At 57.2% G+C, this 17,381-nt stretch overlaps 1 protein-coding gene across 5 annotated transcripts in view; it reads right to left on the reverse strand.

The window, feature by feature from the left end:
- Positions 1–17,381, reverse strand: part of GLS (glutaminase) — a 74,434-nt gene that overhangs the window by 5,644 nt on the left and 51,409 nt on the right. For 3 of the 5 annotated variants that reach the window (XM_029069952.2, XM_029069957.2, XM_029069956.2), the window contains 3 exons: positions 16,026–16,202; positions 14,885–15,016; positions 12,976–13,068 (listed from right to left, as the gene is read on the reverse strand). In XM_029069952.2, the coding sequence (XP_028925785.1) occupies positions 12,976–13,068; positions 14,885–15,016; positions 16,026–16,202 (402 nt within the window). Of the gene's footprint in view, positions 1–8,670; positions 8,915–11,801; positions 11,988–12,975; positions 13,069–14,884; positions 15,017–16,025; positions 16,203–17,381 lie in introns of those variants that run through there. The other 2 variants (XM_029069955.2, XM_029069953.2) reach the window with 2 other exon arrangements.

The raw sequence follows: 17,381 nt of genomic DNA on the forward strand, positions 1-17,381 counted from the left end.
CGCTCGCAGGGCAGGGACCGTGTCCGCTAATTCTGTTGTATTGCACGCTCCTAAGCGCTTAGTACCGTGCTCTGCGTGTAGTAAGCACTCCGTAAATACCACCGAGTGAGGAAACGGAGGCCCACAGACGAGGGGCAGAGCGGGGATTAGAAAGCAGATCCTCTGCCTCCAGGCTATATGCTCTTTCCACTAGGCCCTGCCGCTTCTCCTTAAGAGCGGGCTTTGTCGGAGGGCTCCCGAGCACCTCCGGCCCTCCGAGCCCCAGACAGCGGGCGCCGTTGCGGGCCGCCGGCTCGGCCCCGCACTTCCCCGCCGCCCCACCCGGCCCCGGCGGGCTCTCGCTCGGCGCGGTGCCGGGGCCCTCGATGGTTTCGGGAGGTCGCCTGCAAGCCGGCCCGGCTCCCGCAGCTGCCGGAGGGACGTTTGGATTTGTTGAAAACCGCCCTCCCCCGCCCCCGGAAGCGATGGCATATTGTGACCAGCCCTCCCGGTGCCCGCTCGACACGGGCAGGCCGGGCAACGCCGCGCCGAGCAGTCGGGGCCGGAAAGCAGCCGGGGCCGCCGGTCGCTTCAAAACGCCCCGTCGACTGCCAAAAACTCGGCCGAGAAGCCCGGCGGCTCTCGTCCGCTTGACGTGCCAAGTTTCTCGCGTCTCCGGCCGCTGGCCTCTTCGATCCCTGCCCCCTTCCCGTCCTCCCTCAGCTCCACGGCGCCTACGTCCATAGCTGTGATTTATTTATTTCTACTGATATCTACCTGCCCCTCTAATCCGTCAGCTCCTTGTGCACGGGGAACGTGCCTATCGCCTCCGACAGACTGTACTCCTCCAAACGCTTAAACTCTTGCTTCTCCGCACTCGGTAGGGCGCTCTGCACACAGTAAGCGGCTCAGGAAGTATAACTGATTGATTCCCCCTAGTTGCAATCTAAAAACAACACTAACTGTGGTATTTGTTAAGCCCTCACTTCGTGCCAAGCACTGACTAAGCGCCGGGGTGGATACAATCCCCATTTTACAGATGAGGGAACTGGGGCCCAGAGAAGCGAAGTGACTTTCCCAAGGTCACACAGCAGACACTTCAGTGTCTGTCTCCCCGCTTTATTGTAAGCTCCTTGCGGGCGGAGACTCGGCCTAATAATTCTATCGTTCTCTCCTAAGCAGTTAGTGCAGTGTTTGGCACAAAGTGGACCGTAAGCTCCTTGATGGTAGGGTTTGTCTCTACCAACCTCACTAAACTCTCCCAAGTGCTCGGCGCAGCGCTCTGCACACCGAAGACTCTAAGTTCCTTGGGGGTAGGGAGTCTATTTACTAATTCTATTGTACTCTCCCAGGCCCTGAGCACAGTGCTCTGCACACAGTAGTCCCTAAACTCCAAGAGGGCAGGGATCACATCTGCTATCCTGTACTCTCCCAAGCGCTCAGCACAGTGCTCTGCACACAGGAGACTAAGCTCCTTGAGGGCAGGGATTGTGTCTACTAACTGCATCGTCCTCTCCCCGCACTCGGTAGACTGTCGGCTCCTTGAGGGGAGGGAAACAAGGAAAGAGTGACCAGAAGTGCCCTGAGAACCGTACAGATCTGCAAAGGGACTGTGAATTCTGGGAAGAGCCAAATATTTCCTGGCTTTCTGGGAACAGAAGCCTCCGTGAATTGGGCAGTAAAGCAACTTGGCTCTTGAGAAAATGCAAAAAGAGCCAACTCTACTGTGAGCCATCAATGTCGCGGGCTGGAACGCGAGGGTCGGTCGATCGATTTGATCGAGTTTCTGTGTCGTTTTTGTTATTTAAGCATTTACTACGTGTCGAGCGCTGTTCTAAGCACTAATATACAAGGTAATCTGGTTGGACACGATTCCTGTCCCACGCGAGGCTCTCAGCCTTGATCACAGTCTTAGAGAAGTAGCGCGACCTAGCAGGAAGAACGCGGCCTTTGGAGTTAGATGACCGGGGTTCTAATCCTGACTCGGCCTCTTGCCTGCCGTGTGACCTTGGGGTAAGTCACTTCACTTCTCTGGACCTCACTTTCCTCAACCACAGAATGGGGATTCGATATCGCTCCTCCTTCCTCCCGCACTGTGAGTCCCATGTGGGACCTGAGTGTCTTGTACCTACCCCAGTACTTAGTACAGTGCTTGGCACACAGTAAGTGCCTAACAAATACCACAGTTTTTTGTATTTTTCATCCCCATTTTACAGATGAGGTGAGTGGGGTCACCCAGCAGCCAAATGGCAGGGCCGGGAATAGAACCCAGGTCCTTCTGACTCTCGGGCCCGGGCTCTACCCATTAGGCCACGGTGCCTCCAGGGCACCTGCTTATGCCGAAAACTGCCCGCCTCTCCTGAGAGATTCCAAGAGAAGGAGAAGATACAATTCCCGCCCTCGAGGAGCTGACGCCGTAATCGGGGAAGCAGACACGAATAGGAAGCGGACGAGAACGGGAAGAGGAGCACGTGGGCGAGATCCGAAAGGCCTACGACAATCGAGACGCTCCAGTGGGTTGCGGGCCGTTGCCGACTGCATAAATGCGGAGGTGGAAGTTTGGGTGGTGTGGTCTGGCCTGGGAGGTGTTTACTGAGCCCTCAACTCTCTCTCGAGAGCACCGTGCTGGGAGCCTGGGGGCCTGCCAGAGTGAAACCTCTTTTCCTCTTCTCCCTCTCCCTTCTGCGTCACCCTGACTCGTTCCCTCTATTCATCTCCCACCCCAACCAGCTCTGCAGTCCTTATGTCCATACCCGTCATTTATTTCTTTTTCTTAATGTCCGTCTCCCCCCTCTAGACTGTAAGCTCATTGGGGGCAGGGGATGTGTCCGTTCAATTGTTCTCTCCCGAGCCCTTAGTATGGTGTTTTGCACACAGTGAGCGCTCAATAAATACGATTAACTGACCAGATATAACCGCTGCCCTCAAGGAGCTTTCAATCTAGCAGGGAGACAGATACTAAATTCCAGGTAAGGGGCTCGACCACAAATCGAGATACGTACGGAAGGGCTGTGGGAGCGGGGTGGGTACGTAAGTACTCAGGGGGTTCGGACCCAAGCACGTGGGTGATGCGGGGAAGGGGGGTGGGGAGGAGAGACACTAGTCAGGGAAGAGATCCTACCTCAGTTTCCCCGACACTGTCCTTTCCTGGTTCTCCTCCTCTCTGGCTGTTCATTCTCGGTCTCCTTCTCGGGCTCCTCCTCCGCCTCCCACCCCCTAACCGTGGGGGTCCCTCAAGGCTCAGCTCTGGGTCCCCTTCTATTGTCCATCTGCATCCCCTCTCTTGGAGAAATCATTTGCTTCCACGGCTTCAACTACCACCTCTACCAGGACGACTCCCAAATCTCCCTCTCCAGCCCCGATCTCTCTCTTTCTCTGCAGTCTTGCATCTCCTCCGGCTTTCAGGACATCTCTACTTGGATGTCCCTCCCTACGCCTCCAACTTGACACATCCATAACAAAACTCCTCAGCTTCCCACCCAAACCCGGTCCCCCGACTAATTTTTCCCATCACTGCAGAAGGCACCATCCTACTTGTCTCGCAAGCCCGTAACCTTGGCGTCATCCTCGACTCATCTCTCTCACTCAGCCCACACATTCAATCTGTCACCGAATCCCGTCGCTTCTACCTTCACCACACTGCTCAAATCCATCCTTTCCTCTCCATCCGAACGGCTACTATGTTAATCCAGGCATTCAGTCTATCCCGCCTCGACTAAACACACCGGCCTCCTCGCTGACCTGCCTCTTGTCTCACCCCGCTCCGGTCCCTATTGCGTTTTGCTGCCCGGATCATTTTTCTACAGAGACGTTCGGGCCACATCTCTCCAGTCAAGAACCTCCAGCGGTTGCGCATCCGCCTCTGCATCCAACGGAAACTCCTTCCCGCCAGCTCTGAAGCACGCAGTCAGCTCGCCCCCTCCTACATCACCTCCCTGATTTCCTCCTCCAACCCAGCCCGGGCGCTCCATTCCTTTAACGCCCACCTATTCACCGTACCTCCATCTCGCCGCCTACCCCTTTCCCACATCCTCCCCCTAACCTGGAACTCCCTCCCCACTCCATATCCGCCAGACTCCATCATCGAAGCCTTATTGAGGTCACATCTCCTCCAAGAGGCCTTCCGTGATTAAGCCCTCTTTTCTCCGACTCCCTCCCCCTTCCCTCGTGGGTATTTTCATCTGTCTCCTTTAAGCACTGATACTCACCATCGGCCCCACAGTACCTACGTCCATAGCTGTAATTTATATCAAGGGCGCTCTCCCCCTCTACGCTATAAGCTCCTAGCGGGCAGGACCGTTTCTACCGACTCTGCTGTATTGGACTCTCTCAAGCGCTTAGTCCAATGCTCCGCACACAGTAAGCGCCCGATAAACATCGGTCGGTTGCTTTAAAGGTGGGGAGGGTGGCGGTCTGAGGATGTGAAGGGGGAGGGAGCCGGGAGGAGTGTGACAAACGATTAGTAGAAAGCTGAATGAGAGAAAGCCGCCTGGCCGAGGTGAGATTTCAATCACTGAATACTATCTATTCGGGTGCGTAAAGCACCGAGTAGGGCGTTAATAGCAGTAAAGCACAAAGATGGTCCTGTCTTATTGAACTGTACTCTCCCAAGCGCTTAGTACAGTGCTCTGCACACAGTAAGCACCCAGTAAATACGTCGGAATGAACGAACGAGCGTCCGATTGAGTGGGGGGGGGACAGGTAAAACTGATTTACAAATAGTGAAGGGGGAAGATTAAGGGTGTAGCAGGTAATATTAACAGCAGTAAACAGATCAGTGTGGAATAAGTGAATGAGCCAATTAACTAATCGATCAATCAAGAGTATATTTATTGAGCGGCGGAGTGCAGAGCACCGGTCTAAGCGCCTGGGAGGGAACCACGGAAGAGGACAGCGGGTTTCCCGATCCCTGCCCGCCGGGAGCTTACAGTCTAGCCGGGGAGACCGACGGAAGATCATTTACGAACAGGAGGAAGACGGGCTCAGACGGTAGGCAGCGCAAGGCTAATCGTACGGAGGGGCGACGCGAGACGCGGAGAGGGCAAGAGGGTGACGGTGGGTGGGGGCGAGGGAGCAGCGGGATGGTGGGATTCCGGGAAGAATGAATGGAGAAAGGCTTCTTTGGAGACGGGGGACTTGAACAGTTCTGAAGACAGTTTCTGACACCGAGAAAGGATACAACTAAATATACGTAAACACGTGCTGGAATACGGGGCCCGACTGCTAAGGGTGGATGCTGAGGGGTATAACTATCATTAACAGTGCTACTGGTTAAGCGCTGACTACGTGCTAAGCACCCTACTAAGTGCTGGGATAGGCCCTTTCCACATAGGGCTCGGGATCAAAAAGGGTGAGGGGAGGACAGGTATTGCGTCCTCATTTTTTAGCTCAGGAAACTGAGGCACCGAAAGGCGACTTGCCCAAAGTCACAAAGCAGGCGAGCGGTGGAGCCGGGATTAGAACCCAAGGCCCCTGACTCCCGGGCCTGGCCTCTTTCCACTGGACCATGCTGCTTCTCCTCCTTACTGGAGTGGGTTTTGAAGCTTGGGGTGGGGAGGCAGTAGGGTCTGGCAGAATTGGGCGGGGGAGGGGAGGCAGGGTGGGGGCGGAGAGGACGAGGCCCGGCGAGGTGGGGAGCCCGGAGGTCCGGAGAGTGCGAGCTGGGGTGCGGTGGGGAAGCGCGCTCTTCTCTGACAGGCTTGGCTTGGGCAGACCGCGGGCGCCTGACTGACCTGAGGATCGTGTATCTACCTCAGTGCTTAGCGCAGTGCTGGGCACGTAGCAGGCGCTTCACAAAGCCCACCGTAATCACCGCAAGGGCTCGGGAGCAGCAGAACGAGCCGGCGGGGCCCCCCCTCCCCCACGCCGCTCAGCATCGCTCGAAAAGCCAGGCTGAATGTCAATTGCCTGTACTCAATCAGTGGGATGTACTGAGCGCTTACTATGTGCAGGACAGTGTATGAAGCGCTTGGGAGAGGACAATACAACCGAATTAGCAATACATTCCCTGCCCGCAACAAGCTTCCAGTTTATAAGCAGAGCCCAGAGGGACTCGCCGAACCCCTTCTTTCTCTTGGAAAGATGAAATGGATCAAGTCTGGACCCTGTACCCTAAATGCCTACTCTCTCCTGGAAAAGATGGGAATATTGGCATGATTTCAGACTGATCACACAGTGTGGCCACCTGCCTAGGCAATCAATAGTATTTAATAATAATAATGTTGGTATTTGTTAAGCGTTTACTATGTGCAGAGCACTGTTCTAAGTGCTGGGGTAGATACAGGGTAATCAGTTGTCCCACATGAGGCTCACAGTTAATCCCCATTTTACAGATGAGGTAACTGAGGCACAGAGAAGTTAAGTGACTTGCCCACAGTCACACAGCTGACAAGTGGCAGAGCCGGGAGTCGAATCCGTGACCTCTGACTCTGAAACCCAGGCTCTTTCCACTGAGCCAGGCTGCTTCTCCTATTGAGCGCTTACAGAGTACTGTACTGAGCGCTTGAGAGAGTATACTGTAACGGTAAGAGATGGTCACCATTACTTCCCCACGACAAGTTTAATGTCAGACAGCAATCACTCCACAGTATTTACTGATCTCTTACTGTGTGCAGAGCACTGTACTAAGCGCGGGAGATTATAATTACAATTATTGATAATATTAATGAAAAATGGTATTTTTAAGTACTATGTGCCATGCACTGTACTAAGCGCTGGGGAAGATACAAGATAATCTGGGTGGACATAGTCCCTGTCCCATAAGGGGCTCACAGTCTTAATTCAATATACAATATACAACAAGAATACAATGTACATTATAGTACAATAAGTACAGTATAACAGAATTGGGAGCCACATTCCCTGCCCACAAGGAACTTACAGTCTAGGGGAGATCAGACATTAAAATAAAATAGGGTTAGGTACATAAGTACTGTGGGGCTGAGAACGGGGTGCATAGACTCAGTGGACATAATCCCTGCCCTCAAGGAGCTCCAGTCTACCCTGTACAGAATACTGGACCGAAGCTGGGGAGAATCCAATCTGCTGGAATTCACAGACACGATTCCTGCCCTCGAGAAATATTCCGTCTAGCGAGGCAGAATAAAGGATAGCACTGCCGTTTCAATACCGAATTACTTGAACTGTTGTGGATTTTACAATCGGTGTTCAGTTTATCCTTGCCCAAAGGGGAGAGCGGGAACAAGGAACGGACAGATCGCTTTTCATTCTGAATCAGACAAATGCACGACCCACCTCTCCTGGAGGAGAGATGTGTGCGTGCGGGCACGTGTGTAAGCATGCGGACACGGAAGCCGTTTGAAACGCGAACAGAATCAAGAGGCTACCCCGCTGATGGCAGAGAGCGGCCCAAACCCCAATCGTAATTCATTTTAAATGCGGTACCCCTCAAGTACGTACTATGTGCCAAGCACCGTACTGAGCGTTAAGGGTAGATGGAAGATAATCGGGTTGGACCCAGTCCCTGTCTCACACGAGGTCGCTGAGTCTAAGTCGGAGAGAGCACAGGTATCACATCCCCATTTTGCCCATGAGGAAACTGAGGCACACAGTAAGCAAGTGGCGGAGCCGGGATTAGAATTATCTATTAATCGTAGCTACTGACTGAGGGGACTTTGGGTCTTATTTACTTAATTTTATCTTAATACGTAGAGTAGATCAAATAGACATTTTCTCTAGAATACACACCGCACCTCGAGAGAGGTTTGGATGTGAGAGTCACTTGGGAGCATGAATTTCACCGTCCTCCCCATAAGCTTCAAATCTCTTTCCGGGGCCACTCTCGAGGGGGCGAAGAGAAATCCGAGGAGGCCGACACGGAGAGCCCCCCCCGGGCGGACGGCCATCCCGGCTCAGAACAACCAGTTCCCGACCGTGGACCGTGCCCTCGAGGAGCGCGGCCATCCACACCCCCGTCCTCTGCCCGCCTTCCACGCCAAGATCCGAGCAGCCGTTTCTCGGCCCGCGTCCCCGCGGGCCGGGAGCACGTTCTGCCCGTGATGCCCCGTCTGCCTTCTCCACCTGCCCGCCAAACACCTCCACCACGCTTTCACCTCCTCCCATCGCAAAGATGAGAGGAATTCACCGCCAGAAATCGTGCCCGCGCGGGCTTCTGGGAGTGTTCTACATAGACGGACGACAGGTCGGGGAGAGCTGAGCGCGGCGGAAGTTTCTCCCGCCCTCCTCGGAACTCCTCCGAATCGATAACCTAGACCGTAAACCTCTCGGGGGCAGGGATCGTTGTCTACCGACTCTACTTCGGACTCTCCCCAAGTGCTCAGTACAGCGCTCTGCTTGCAGCAAGCACCCACTCTATACCGTGGCTGGATTACTGAATTGGTCAATCAATCAATCAATCAGTCGTAAATACTGGGAGCTGGCCAGATCCGTTAACACGCACCTCACGTGGGCGGCTTAAAGACCACCCGGAGAAAACTTAAGGGCCCGAGGACCAACTAAGTTCGCGATTTCTACAGAGCGGTGAGTTTCCTCGACCGCCCTCCAGAGAGCAATGAACCCATTTCCCGGAGGAAGGGACGTCCTCCGACCTAGCACGGAAGTTCACGTATTTTCTCGTTAACTCTTTTCCCAAAAGAATGATTAAAAGCCCAGTTACCAAATGGAGAATCAAAAAAAAAAAAAATAATAATAATAAATAAATAATTCAGTGAGTGTGTGTGGGGGGGAGAAAACCTTTATTGAATTATTTCTAGTACAACAATAAAGAGCAAAAAAAAAAAAGCTACTGCACAAAAAAATGCAACGGGAATCCTTGTCCTTCCAGGTTCTTCGTTAGAGCAGTGTCCCATGATTAACAAAGAGCGGGCATTTTGGTGAAGAGTCTTCGGAATATGGGTTAAATCTTTGTAAATTAAAAACCCCAAATGTGCTGGTTTATATAAAAAGTTGGAGTTTCCTTCATCAAAGGGAACATAATAAAACCCATTAAACTCGGCATAAAATAAATTTATTACACAGTACCAAAACATGCATGCTGGCAAACGAGGACACATTAAATAATACACAGTGTGATGCAAGAGGAACGACGACAACGAAAAAAATTGGCCGAACAAGACTGGAAGGCAAATACTAAGGCAAAATGCACAACATTCATGCTAAAAATGAAATATTTCAGGAGTCGACATTTCAAATGAAATGCTGATGGTGCCAACGCAAGAGAAACACATAGGCTAACTTCTAAAATGCTTGAATATCAAGAACCGGAAATGGCATAATGCAGCTTAACCAACACCTTTGAAAACTTGGATTAAGAAAGGATCTCTGAAACGGTATTAGGAACTTAAGACTCGAGATCAACGTTTAAGGGCCTGGAGGGTGGGCTTGAGGTGGGGGGCGAAGGGGGATGGCGGGGACGGATGCCAGGAGCCCGGACTCGGTCCTGGGACTAAGAGAATCTCCGTGGAGCCTGTGGGTGGCCCCGGGGCCCCGTGCTCATCCTAGAGGGCTCTGGGAAGAATCCCTCTCTCTCTCTCTCTCCCCGTTCTGTGGGCTACCGGTCGGCTCCACCGTGAACGCTGGACCGTTTCTCAGGCCTCCCCCCGCTCCCTTTCCTCACCCCTCTCCAGAGACCCGGGGACGCCCCACAGCATCCAGAACGGCCCGCCCTTCCCCGTCCTCCGGCCCAGAGCTGCTGAGTCCAGAGTGGGTCCCCGCCCAAAGAGGGTTCTGCCCGACCCGGGCCCGGCCACGGCCAGGCACGACTCGGTGCCCCGCTGTGGCACCTGGTGCCCACCGGCCCCCTCCCTCGGGCATCTCCTGCCCAGACTAGAGCCGGGGGAGCCCAACCGTGCCCGGGGGCTCGAGCGACTCCCCGACGCTGCCAACGCCCCGTGCCGGGATCCGGCCCCGCCTGGCCCGCTTTTAGTTCTGCTGCGTTTGTGCAAAGTACGGAGGAGAATCAAGCCCCAATCCTCCTACGCTCACGAGTGCGGAGATAAACTATGGGAGAACGCACTGGGAACTGGGAGCAGGGAGGAAATGGGCTCCCCGGGTGTCCCGAGGTTCTGAGAAACCACTAGACGGCCCGGGGTGGGCTGCTTCTGGGTCGGTACTCAGCTGCCAGGCCGCCGTGGCATCACTGGTCTCCTTCCCGCATCGCACATCCCAAAGGCACTAGCACCCCGCCTCCTCTTAGCAGAGCGGTGTCCAGGGCCTGGGCGACCCCGGGTCGCTCGCCCGCCCGCCCAAGGGCCGGGCTGCCCCGGCCACGCTCGGGACAAGCTGCGGCCCCTCGGACTACCGAAACGACCCCTTCCTCGGTGCCCAACCGCCCCCTGGGGAAAAGGAGCCCGGTTCTCCCCCGGGGCCTCAAGTGACTTCCCGGGCACAGACCGGGAGCTTTCGAGTTCACGCCGCTCCCTGGGTGCCGTGACTCCTCCCGGAGAATCCCCTTCGTCCCCTCGCCCCCGTCGGAGCCACTCTGAGGGGGATCGGGGAGACGCAGGGCAGGGGCTGTACGGCAAGGGAGACCCCGGCTACGGCCGGCGCTCAGTTCCGGCTCTGGCACGGCTCATCCAAGCTCCCGGCAGGAAGCAACGGCGGGAGCCTAACAGAGAGCCGGGTGGAGCCTTTGCGCTGCGCATTCTTGGCCAGAATTCTCGGAGCCCCCTGCCCTGCCCCAGCCCGGCTTGGGCCCGAAGGCCCACGAGCCTGACTGTCCTAAGACACAACTGGGAGGGGCTGCCTATAATAATAATAATAATAATAATAATGTTGGTATTTGTTAAGCGCTTACTATGTGCCGAGCACTGTTCTAAGCGCTGGGGTAGACATAGGGGAATCAGGTTGTCCCACGTGGGGCTCACAGTCTTAATCCCCATTTTTACAGATGAGGGAATTGAGGCACAGAGAAGTGAAGTGACTTGCCCACAGTCACACAGCCGACAAGTGGCAGAGCTGGGATTCGAACTCATGAGCCCTGACTCCAAAGCCCATGCTCTTTCCACTGAGCCACGCTGCTTCTCCGATAATAATAATAATATTTGCTAAGCGCTTACTACGTGTCAGGCACCGTACTAAGCGCTGGGGTGGATACAATCAAATCGGGTTGGACACGGGCCCTGTCCCTCGAGGGGCTCACAGTCTCCATCCCCATTTTACAGACAAGGGAACTGAGGCCGAGAAGTGAAGTGACTTGGCCAGAGACATACAGCAGACAAGTGAAGGCGGCATCGGAACCCCAGACCGTTCTACTCTACACCCACCTGACTTCTCAAAGGGGGAAATAAAAAAAAGTGCTCAGCGGCCACCGCCACGCCAACAGGCCTCGCCTGACACTCCCCCGACCCCTCCCCGCTCCCCCGGCCACAGCTCGACGCCATCAGTGAGCCAGGCAGCCCACTCTGCTGTTGCCGTTGCCATCGATTGCGTCTCCCCCCGCGGAGACCACGGCGGTCGGGATTGGGAACGGGGAAAGGGAAACCGATCTTCCATCAATATCCCCCGGACTCTTTTCGCCCCGGGGGATCTGGCGGGTCAACGTCCCATCGGAGGCCGGGAACGGTCCGACCGAAGCGGGCGGTCTTTTGGAGTCGCCCTCCTCAAGTCGGGGGGTCTGGGGAAGCCGGCTGGTGGGAAATGTTAACGGTTTTCAGAAGAGCTCCCCGATCCAGTTTTCGACACAGTATCCTATCCAAAGAGAAGGCTGGCCCTGCACGCCCACCGGTGCCCCACCCAGCCTCGCCCTCGCCGCGGCAACCCCAGAGGCTCAGGGGAAAACAGGGGTCCGGGGTCGTGCGCGGGAAAGCGGGGCAGCGCGAAAGCCAGCGAGAAGCCCCCCCACCCCCCCGTTTCCCCGAGCCCCAGGCAGCGGTCCCTCTGGGTTAGCTTTTCTCGCCCAGGTTCTCCATCCTGTACACTACAGTGGTGGAGACGTCCTCGGCTGCCTCGGGCGACACTTTTTTCCACACTGTCTCCTTTAGAGCCAGTTCCTGCTGGAGGCTCTCACAGTCCAACGGTCCAAAGGCGGGCTGGTTGTTCAAGCGACAAGCACGCACGCACACACCCAATACACACACGCGCACACACACACAGAACGCATTAGTGCCCTCGAGGAGAGGAAGGTCCCCCGCTACAAGACGCCTCTCTCTGACCAGGCCGATCAGATCCCATCCGCCACTTGACGCCCGCCCACAACGTGCGCGGGAGCCCGTCCCTCCCCCGGGCCCCCGAGACTGGAGGACGACCACCGCATCGGGGGTGCTTAGCCCGCCCTAATTTAGCTTCTAGACAGACCGCTAAGGGCTTCGCTAGAACCACTGATTTCGGTAAACGTGGACACGTGGCAGCCCCGCCGGCTCCTCCAGGGGGCCGGACTGCGTCCGACCCCCCTGGCGGGGCCGGGAACCGGTGTCCGGAGGCAGACGCCGGCCCGCCGGCCCCCGGAAGGGCCGTCCCGAGCAGGACCGGCACCGGGCTGAGCCGGCCGGCCACGCTGCTTCGGGGGGCCACCGCCACCGCCGGACAGATGCCCCGACCGGGGAGGAAGTTGCCCGCTACCCACCTCCACCGGGTCCGGGTTTGCCCCGCGGTGGGCTGGGCAGCCCACCGGGTCCTCTCAGGCTCTGTGACTTGCCCCGGGCACGTTCAGGTGCCCGGATCCCCTTCGGAGCGCGGTTCGCTTCCTCAAATGGCACTAACGGCAGGGCCACGAGGGCTTGCCAGGCCGAGGCGCATCCCCTCCGCAATCCTCCCTGACCCCCGGGCACCCTCCTGAGGCCGGCGGCGGCGGGAAGGTGTCGCTCGAGCGATCCCTCCTCACCGGATGGCCACGACTCGCTCCGTGACGTGAACACCCAGAATCGAAGAGCTTTTTGAGAAAACTGGGCGGGGGGAAGGTGCCCTCCGCCGCCCCTCGCCCACCCGCCGCCCGCTGCCCCGTAGCTGAGAGGGCAACTGGAAATTACCACCCGGGAACCAAGATTCCCCGAGTCAACTCAAACGGGATTTTCGGCTTACCCTCTGATCTCCACCTTCTCTGCGAGGATCGAGTTTTTTGGCAAAGTGTCTCAAATTATCATAGTTGTGGAAATTGCACAAGGACACCAGATCCTGGAACAGTTAAAGAGATCGCGCGTCAAAGACGGACCGGGGCGGGGCGGGCGGCGGCAGTAGTCGATACATCCCCGTCTTTACGCTCGTTTCTTCACCGAGTCTGGCCTCGACGACTACCTCGCAAAACACCCCGACTGCTCGCGAAGCTTGGAAAACCATCCGCTGGCCCTCAGCCGGCTGGGAGAGCACGTTAGCCCGCGAGGGGTATAACTGGAAGCCCTCCGCGGGCGGGCCGGCCCGAGGGAGCCGTCGGGGCCTGGAGAGGGGACGCTCGGAGGGCTGGAAAGTGTGAAGAGTCCCGGGGCCGCTTAGCAGCGAGCGGGCAAAATGGAGGGAGAAGGCCGGGTCAAAAAACATAAGCTAACTGAAAATATTATATGGGATCGCAGCAAAAATTGCCGGCATGAGATCCTGGAACTCCAGCACCAGGCCACTCCCTAAATCCTGGGGATCTGGGGTTATCTCAGTCTCCGTCTCCCCACCCCCCCGCTCTCTTTCTCTCTCCCCCAGCAACCCTTGAAACTCCAGGATCTGGCCATTCCCGAATTCCCGGGGTGGTGGTCGGTTGGGGGGGGGGGGGGGAGGGGAGATCTCTGTCCCATTTTAAGGACCTGGTGCTCCTGCTCCCCAATACACAGGTGGGGGATGACAGGGGAGAGGCAATCAACTCTCTCCCCCAAGGGCTCAGCACATGCCACTGACTGCCTCAGCAAGTGCTCTGTACATGCCACTGACTCCTGGACCTCAAGGCTGGAGAAGCAGCGTGGCTTAGTGGAAAGAGCCCGGGCTTGGGAGTCGGAAGATGTGGGTTCTAATCCCGGCTCCGCCTCTTGTCAGCTGTGTGACTTGGGGCAAGTCACTTGACTTCTCTGGGCCTCAGGTCCCTCATCTGTAAAATGGGGATGAAGACTGTGAGCCCCACGTGGGGCAACTTGATTGCCTTATATCGCCCCCCGCGCTTAGAAAAGTGCTTGGCACATAGGAAGCGCTTAACAAATACCATTATTATTATTATTACATGTCACTGATTGAAGGCCTCCAAAGAGAGAGTAGAAGTCTTGGGTGCCTAGATAGGGTTGTTGTTTTTTTTTACTGGTCTTTATTAAGCACTTACTATGCGCCAGGCACTGTATTAAGCACTGGGGTAAATACAAGCTACTCGGGTTAGACAGTCCCTGTCCCACATGGGGCTCACATTCTTAATCCCTATTTTACAGACGAGGGAACTGAGGCCCAGAGAAGTGAAGTGACTTGGCCAAGGTCACCCAGCAGACAAGTGGAGGAGCCAGGATCAGAACCCCGGTCCTTCGGATTCCCAGGTCCGTACTCTAACCATCAGGCCGCGCTGCTTCTGAGGTCCACCTCACGTCTTATATTCCATCCCCAGGGAAAGGAGACACTGGAGCCGGCCTGGGCCGGTGCCGGCGGCTCGGTGGCTGACTGCTAGGATTGGACCCAGCTCCGAGAGATCTCTCGGAGCCACCCGACTCCCTCACCCCCCCGGGTGGCAGCGGTGACCCCCGGAAGGCCACGCAGAAGCAGGCTGCGTGTCCAAAGTTCTCCACAGTCCATCTGGCCCAAGGTGAGTTCTAAAAAGTCGGGGACAAGCCGGCCCCCGCCGGGGGGGGGACGGGACAGCGACCGCCTTTCCCAGGGGCTCGTCCCCGGGGCCTCCCGTCCACCCCCGGGACCCAACTCCGGCCGCAGTCGTGGGTGGGGAGGGAGTGGGAGGCCCCCTCCCCACTCCTGGGGTGTGCAGGGAAGTGAGTCTGTCGGGGCGGAGGGTCTCCACGGGTTAAGGGAGCGCGCTTACGTGACAGAAGTGGATTCCCTTGACGCTGTTGCCCATCTTGTCCAGGGGAGGGGACCAGCACATCATGCCCATGACGTTGGGGACCACCAGAAGGATGCCGCCGGCCACGCCAGACTTGGCGGGGAGCCCCACCTGCAAGCAATCCCAGAACGGTGACAGCCCCGCCCCCTCACCCGGCGGTGGAGGGGTTTCCATCCCGAAACAGGGAAGGCCTAGGGGGAAGCCGGGGTCGCGGGCTCCATCCTCTCCGGGGGAGGGGCGGGCACCGGCCCCCAGAGGCCCGACCCGGAAGCGAACCGCCCTCCAGCCGGCCCCGCCACGCCGGCGTTTCCGTGCCGGGATCTGGCAACGGAGAGATGGGCGCTCTCGCCTCCACGGGCGGATGTTCCGCTGCGGGCCGATTCATGTTTGGGAGGGGAGGGGTCCGTGGGGGTGCCAGTGAGGTGTCAAACAAGGAGGCCTTGGACCCGAACCAGTGTGCGGCCTCTAACGGGCCAGGGTGGGCAACTTGGTATCGAAAGGCGCCAGGCAGCGGACGCTCTCTGAGAGCACAACGACCGGTGCGGACATTTCCCGTCCTGGCTGGGGGCTGTGCCGGGGAGACCCCCACCCCACCACCCCTGAGACAACCAGAGGGTGGGAGGGGGCTTTACAAGTCTGCCCGGGGGCCAGCCGGGAGGAGCCTCTTGCCCAAGCCCATTCACCCTCACCGGTCTGGAGACTTGGGTCTCCAAAATGGAATCGGGGCTCACCGAGGCCAAAGAGAGGAGGAGGAGGAAGGAAGGTTCCTCCGAGCTCTGGGGGTCTGGGGGCGGTTAACCACCGGCGAGCTAAACATTAACGGTAGGTTTCCAAGGTGACCCCGGAAACAGGTGCGCCTCCGGGAGCGCCCATCCCTCCCTCCTCCGGCCTAACAGCGGGACCACTCAGCCGCCCGAGGACGGCAATAAACCCGACGAGACCCGTAACAAATTAACCTTCCTTGGCACACTCGCGTTCCATTCCCGATCCAAAGTGCAAATGCCCGGTCTGTCTAGACCGCGGCCGGTCGGGCCCGGCCCCCGGCCGGTCGGCACCGGGCCCCCGCCCCTCCCGCCCGCGCCACCGTCCCCCGTTTGGCGAGGTGCCAGGGCGGCCTTACGTGGAAAGCGAACTGCCCGGAGAAGTCGTACATGCCGCAGGAGTGCATGAGGCTCAGCGTGTTGCGGACGGCCTCGGGGCTCAGCACCCGCTCGCCGGTGATGGGGCAGAAGCCGCCGTTGGCCAGGGTGGCGGCCATCACGCTGGCGGACTCGCAGGTCACCTCGATGGAGCATAGCTTTAGGGGGAGGAGACACAGGGGGCACGGATGATGCGGGTGCACCGTGGGTGGAGCCCCGTCTCCTCACCCTCCAGCCGAGCTGGTGGCGAGCGCCCCGGGGGGCCCGGAACGCCAACCTGCCGCACATAACAGGAGGCGGGTGGTCCCTATCCCCATTCCTCCCGGGGGGGGTCCTGTTGGGGGTGGGGAGAGGGTCAGGGGAGTAAGACAGCCCCTCGGATAAGGCGCTGAGCCAGATGAGGGCAAGGTGGGGGGGTGCTGGAGTTGGCACGGGGCACCAGGCTCCTGTGGCAACCCAGACTTCCGGCTCAGTCTCTCGAACAAATTCCGAGGGCCACCTGGCTCCTTCTCCTGTCAATCCATTGATAGGATTTATTGAGCGTCTAATGCGTACAGAACACTGCACTAAGCATTTGGGAGAGTCCGATATGCCATGCTCCCTGCCCACAAGGAGCTCACAGTCTAGAGGGGGAAACGGACATTAAAATCAGTTATGGATATGGACAAAAGGGCTGTGGGGATGAATAGCCAGTACTCAAAGGGTGCAGATCCAAAGGCAGAAGGGAGAGAGTCGGGGAACGGGGGCTTCATATGTCCTCTACAAATGCCCGGCCGCAAGTCCAGCTCTACAACTTTTTCCTAGTGGCTAGAGCCCGGGTCTGGGAGTCACAAGGTCCTGGGTTCTAATTCCAGCTCTGCCATTTTTTTGTTGAGTGACTTTGGGCAGCAGGAACTGTAATGAACTATATGCTGCCGCTGGACGCCAACGAAACCCAACTAAAACCCTGACTGAGTGGCCAGTTCTAAGGTGATGATAAAATTAGTAAAGAGAAACACAAAGCAGCATGGCCTAGCGGAAAGAGCCCGGACCTGGGTTCTAATCCTGGCTCTGCCACTTTCCTTGCCCTCTAGACCGTTAGCTCGTTGTGGGCAGGAAACATGTCTATCGTTCTATTGTACTCTCCCAAGCGCTTAGTACGGTACACCGCACACAGTAAGCCCTTAATAAATACGACTGAATGAATGAATCCCGTGTGATCTTGGGCAAGCCACTTCATTTCTCTGGCCCTCAGTTTCTTCATTTGTAAAATGGGGATTAAGACTGAGCCCCTCGTGGGGCAACCTGATTACCTTGCATCTACCCCAGAGTTTAGAACAGTGCTTGGCACATAATAC

This window comes from Ornithorhynchus anatinus, chromosome 7 (genome assembly GCF_004115215.2).
Source record: "Ornithorhynchus anatinus isolate Pmale09 chromosome 7, mOrnAna1.pri.v4, whole genome shotgun sequence".
Classification (NCBI taxonomy): domain Eukaryota; kingdom Metazoa; phylum Chordata; class Mammalia; order Monotremata; family Ornithorhynchidae; genus Ornithorhynchus; species Ornithorhynchus anatinus.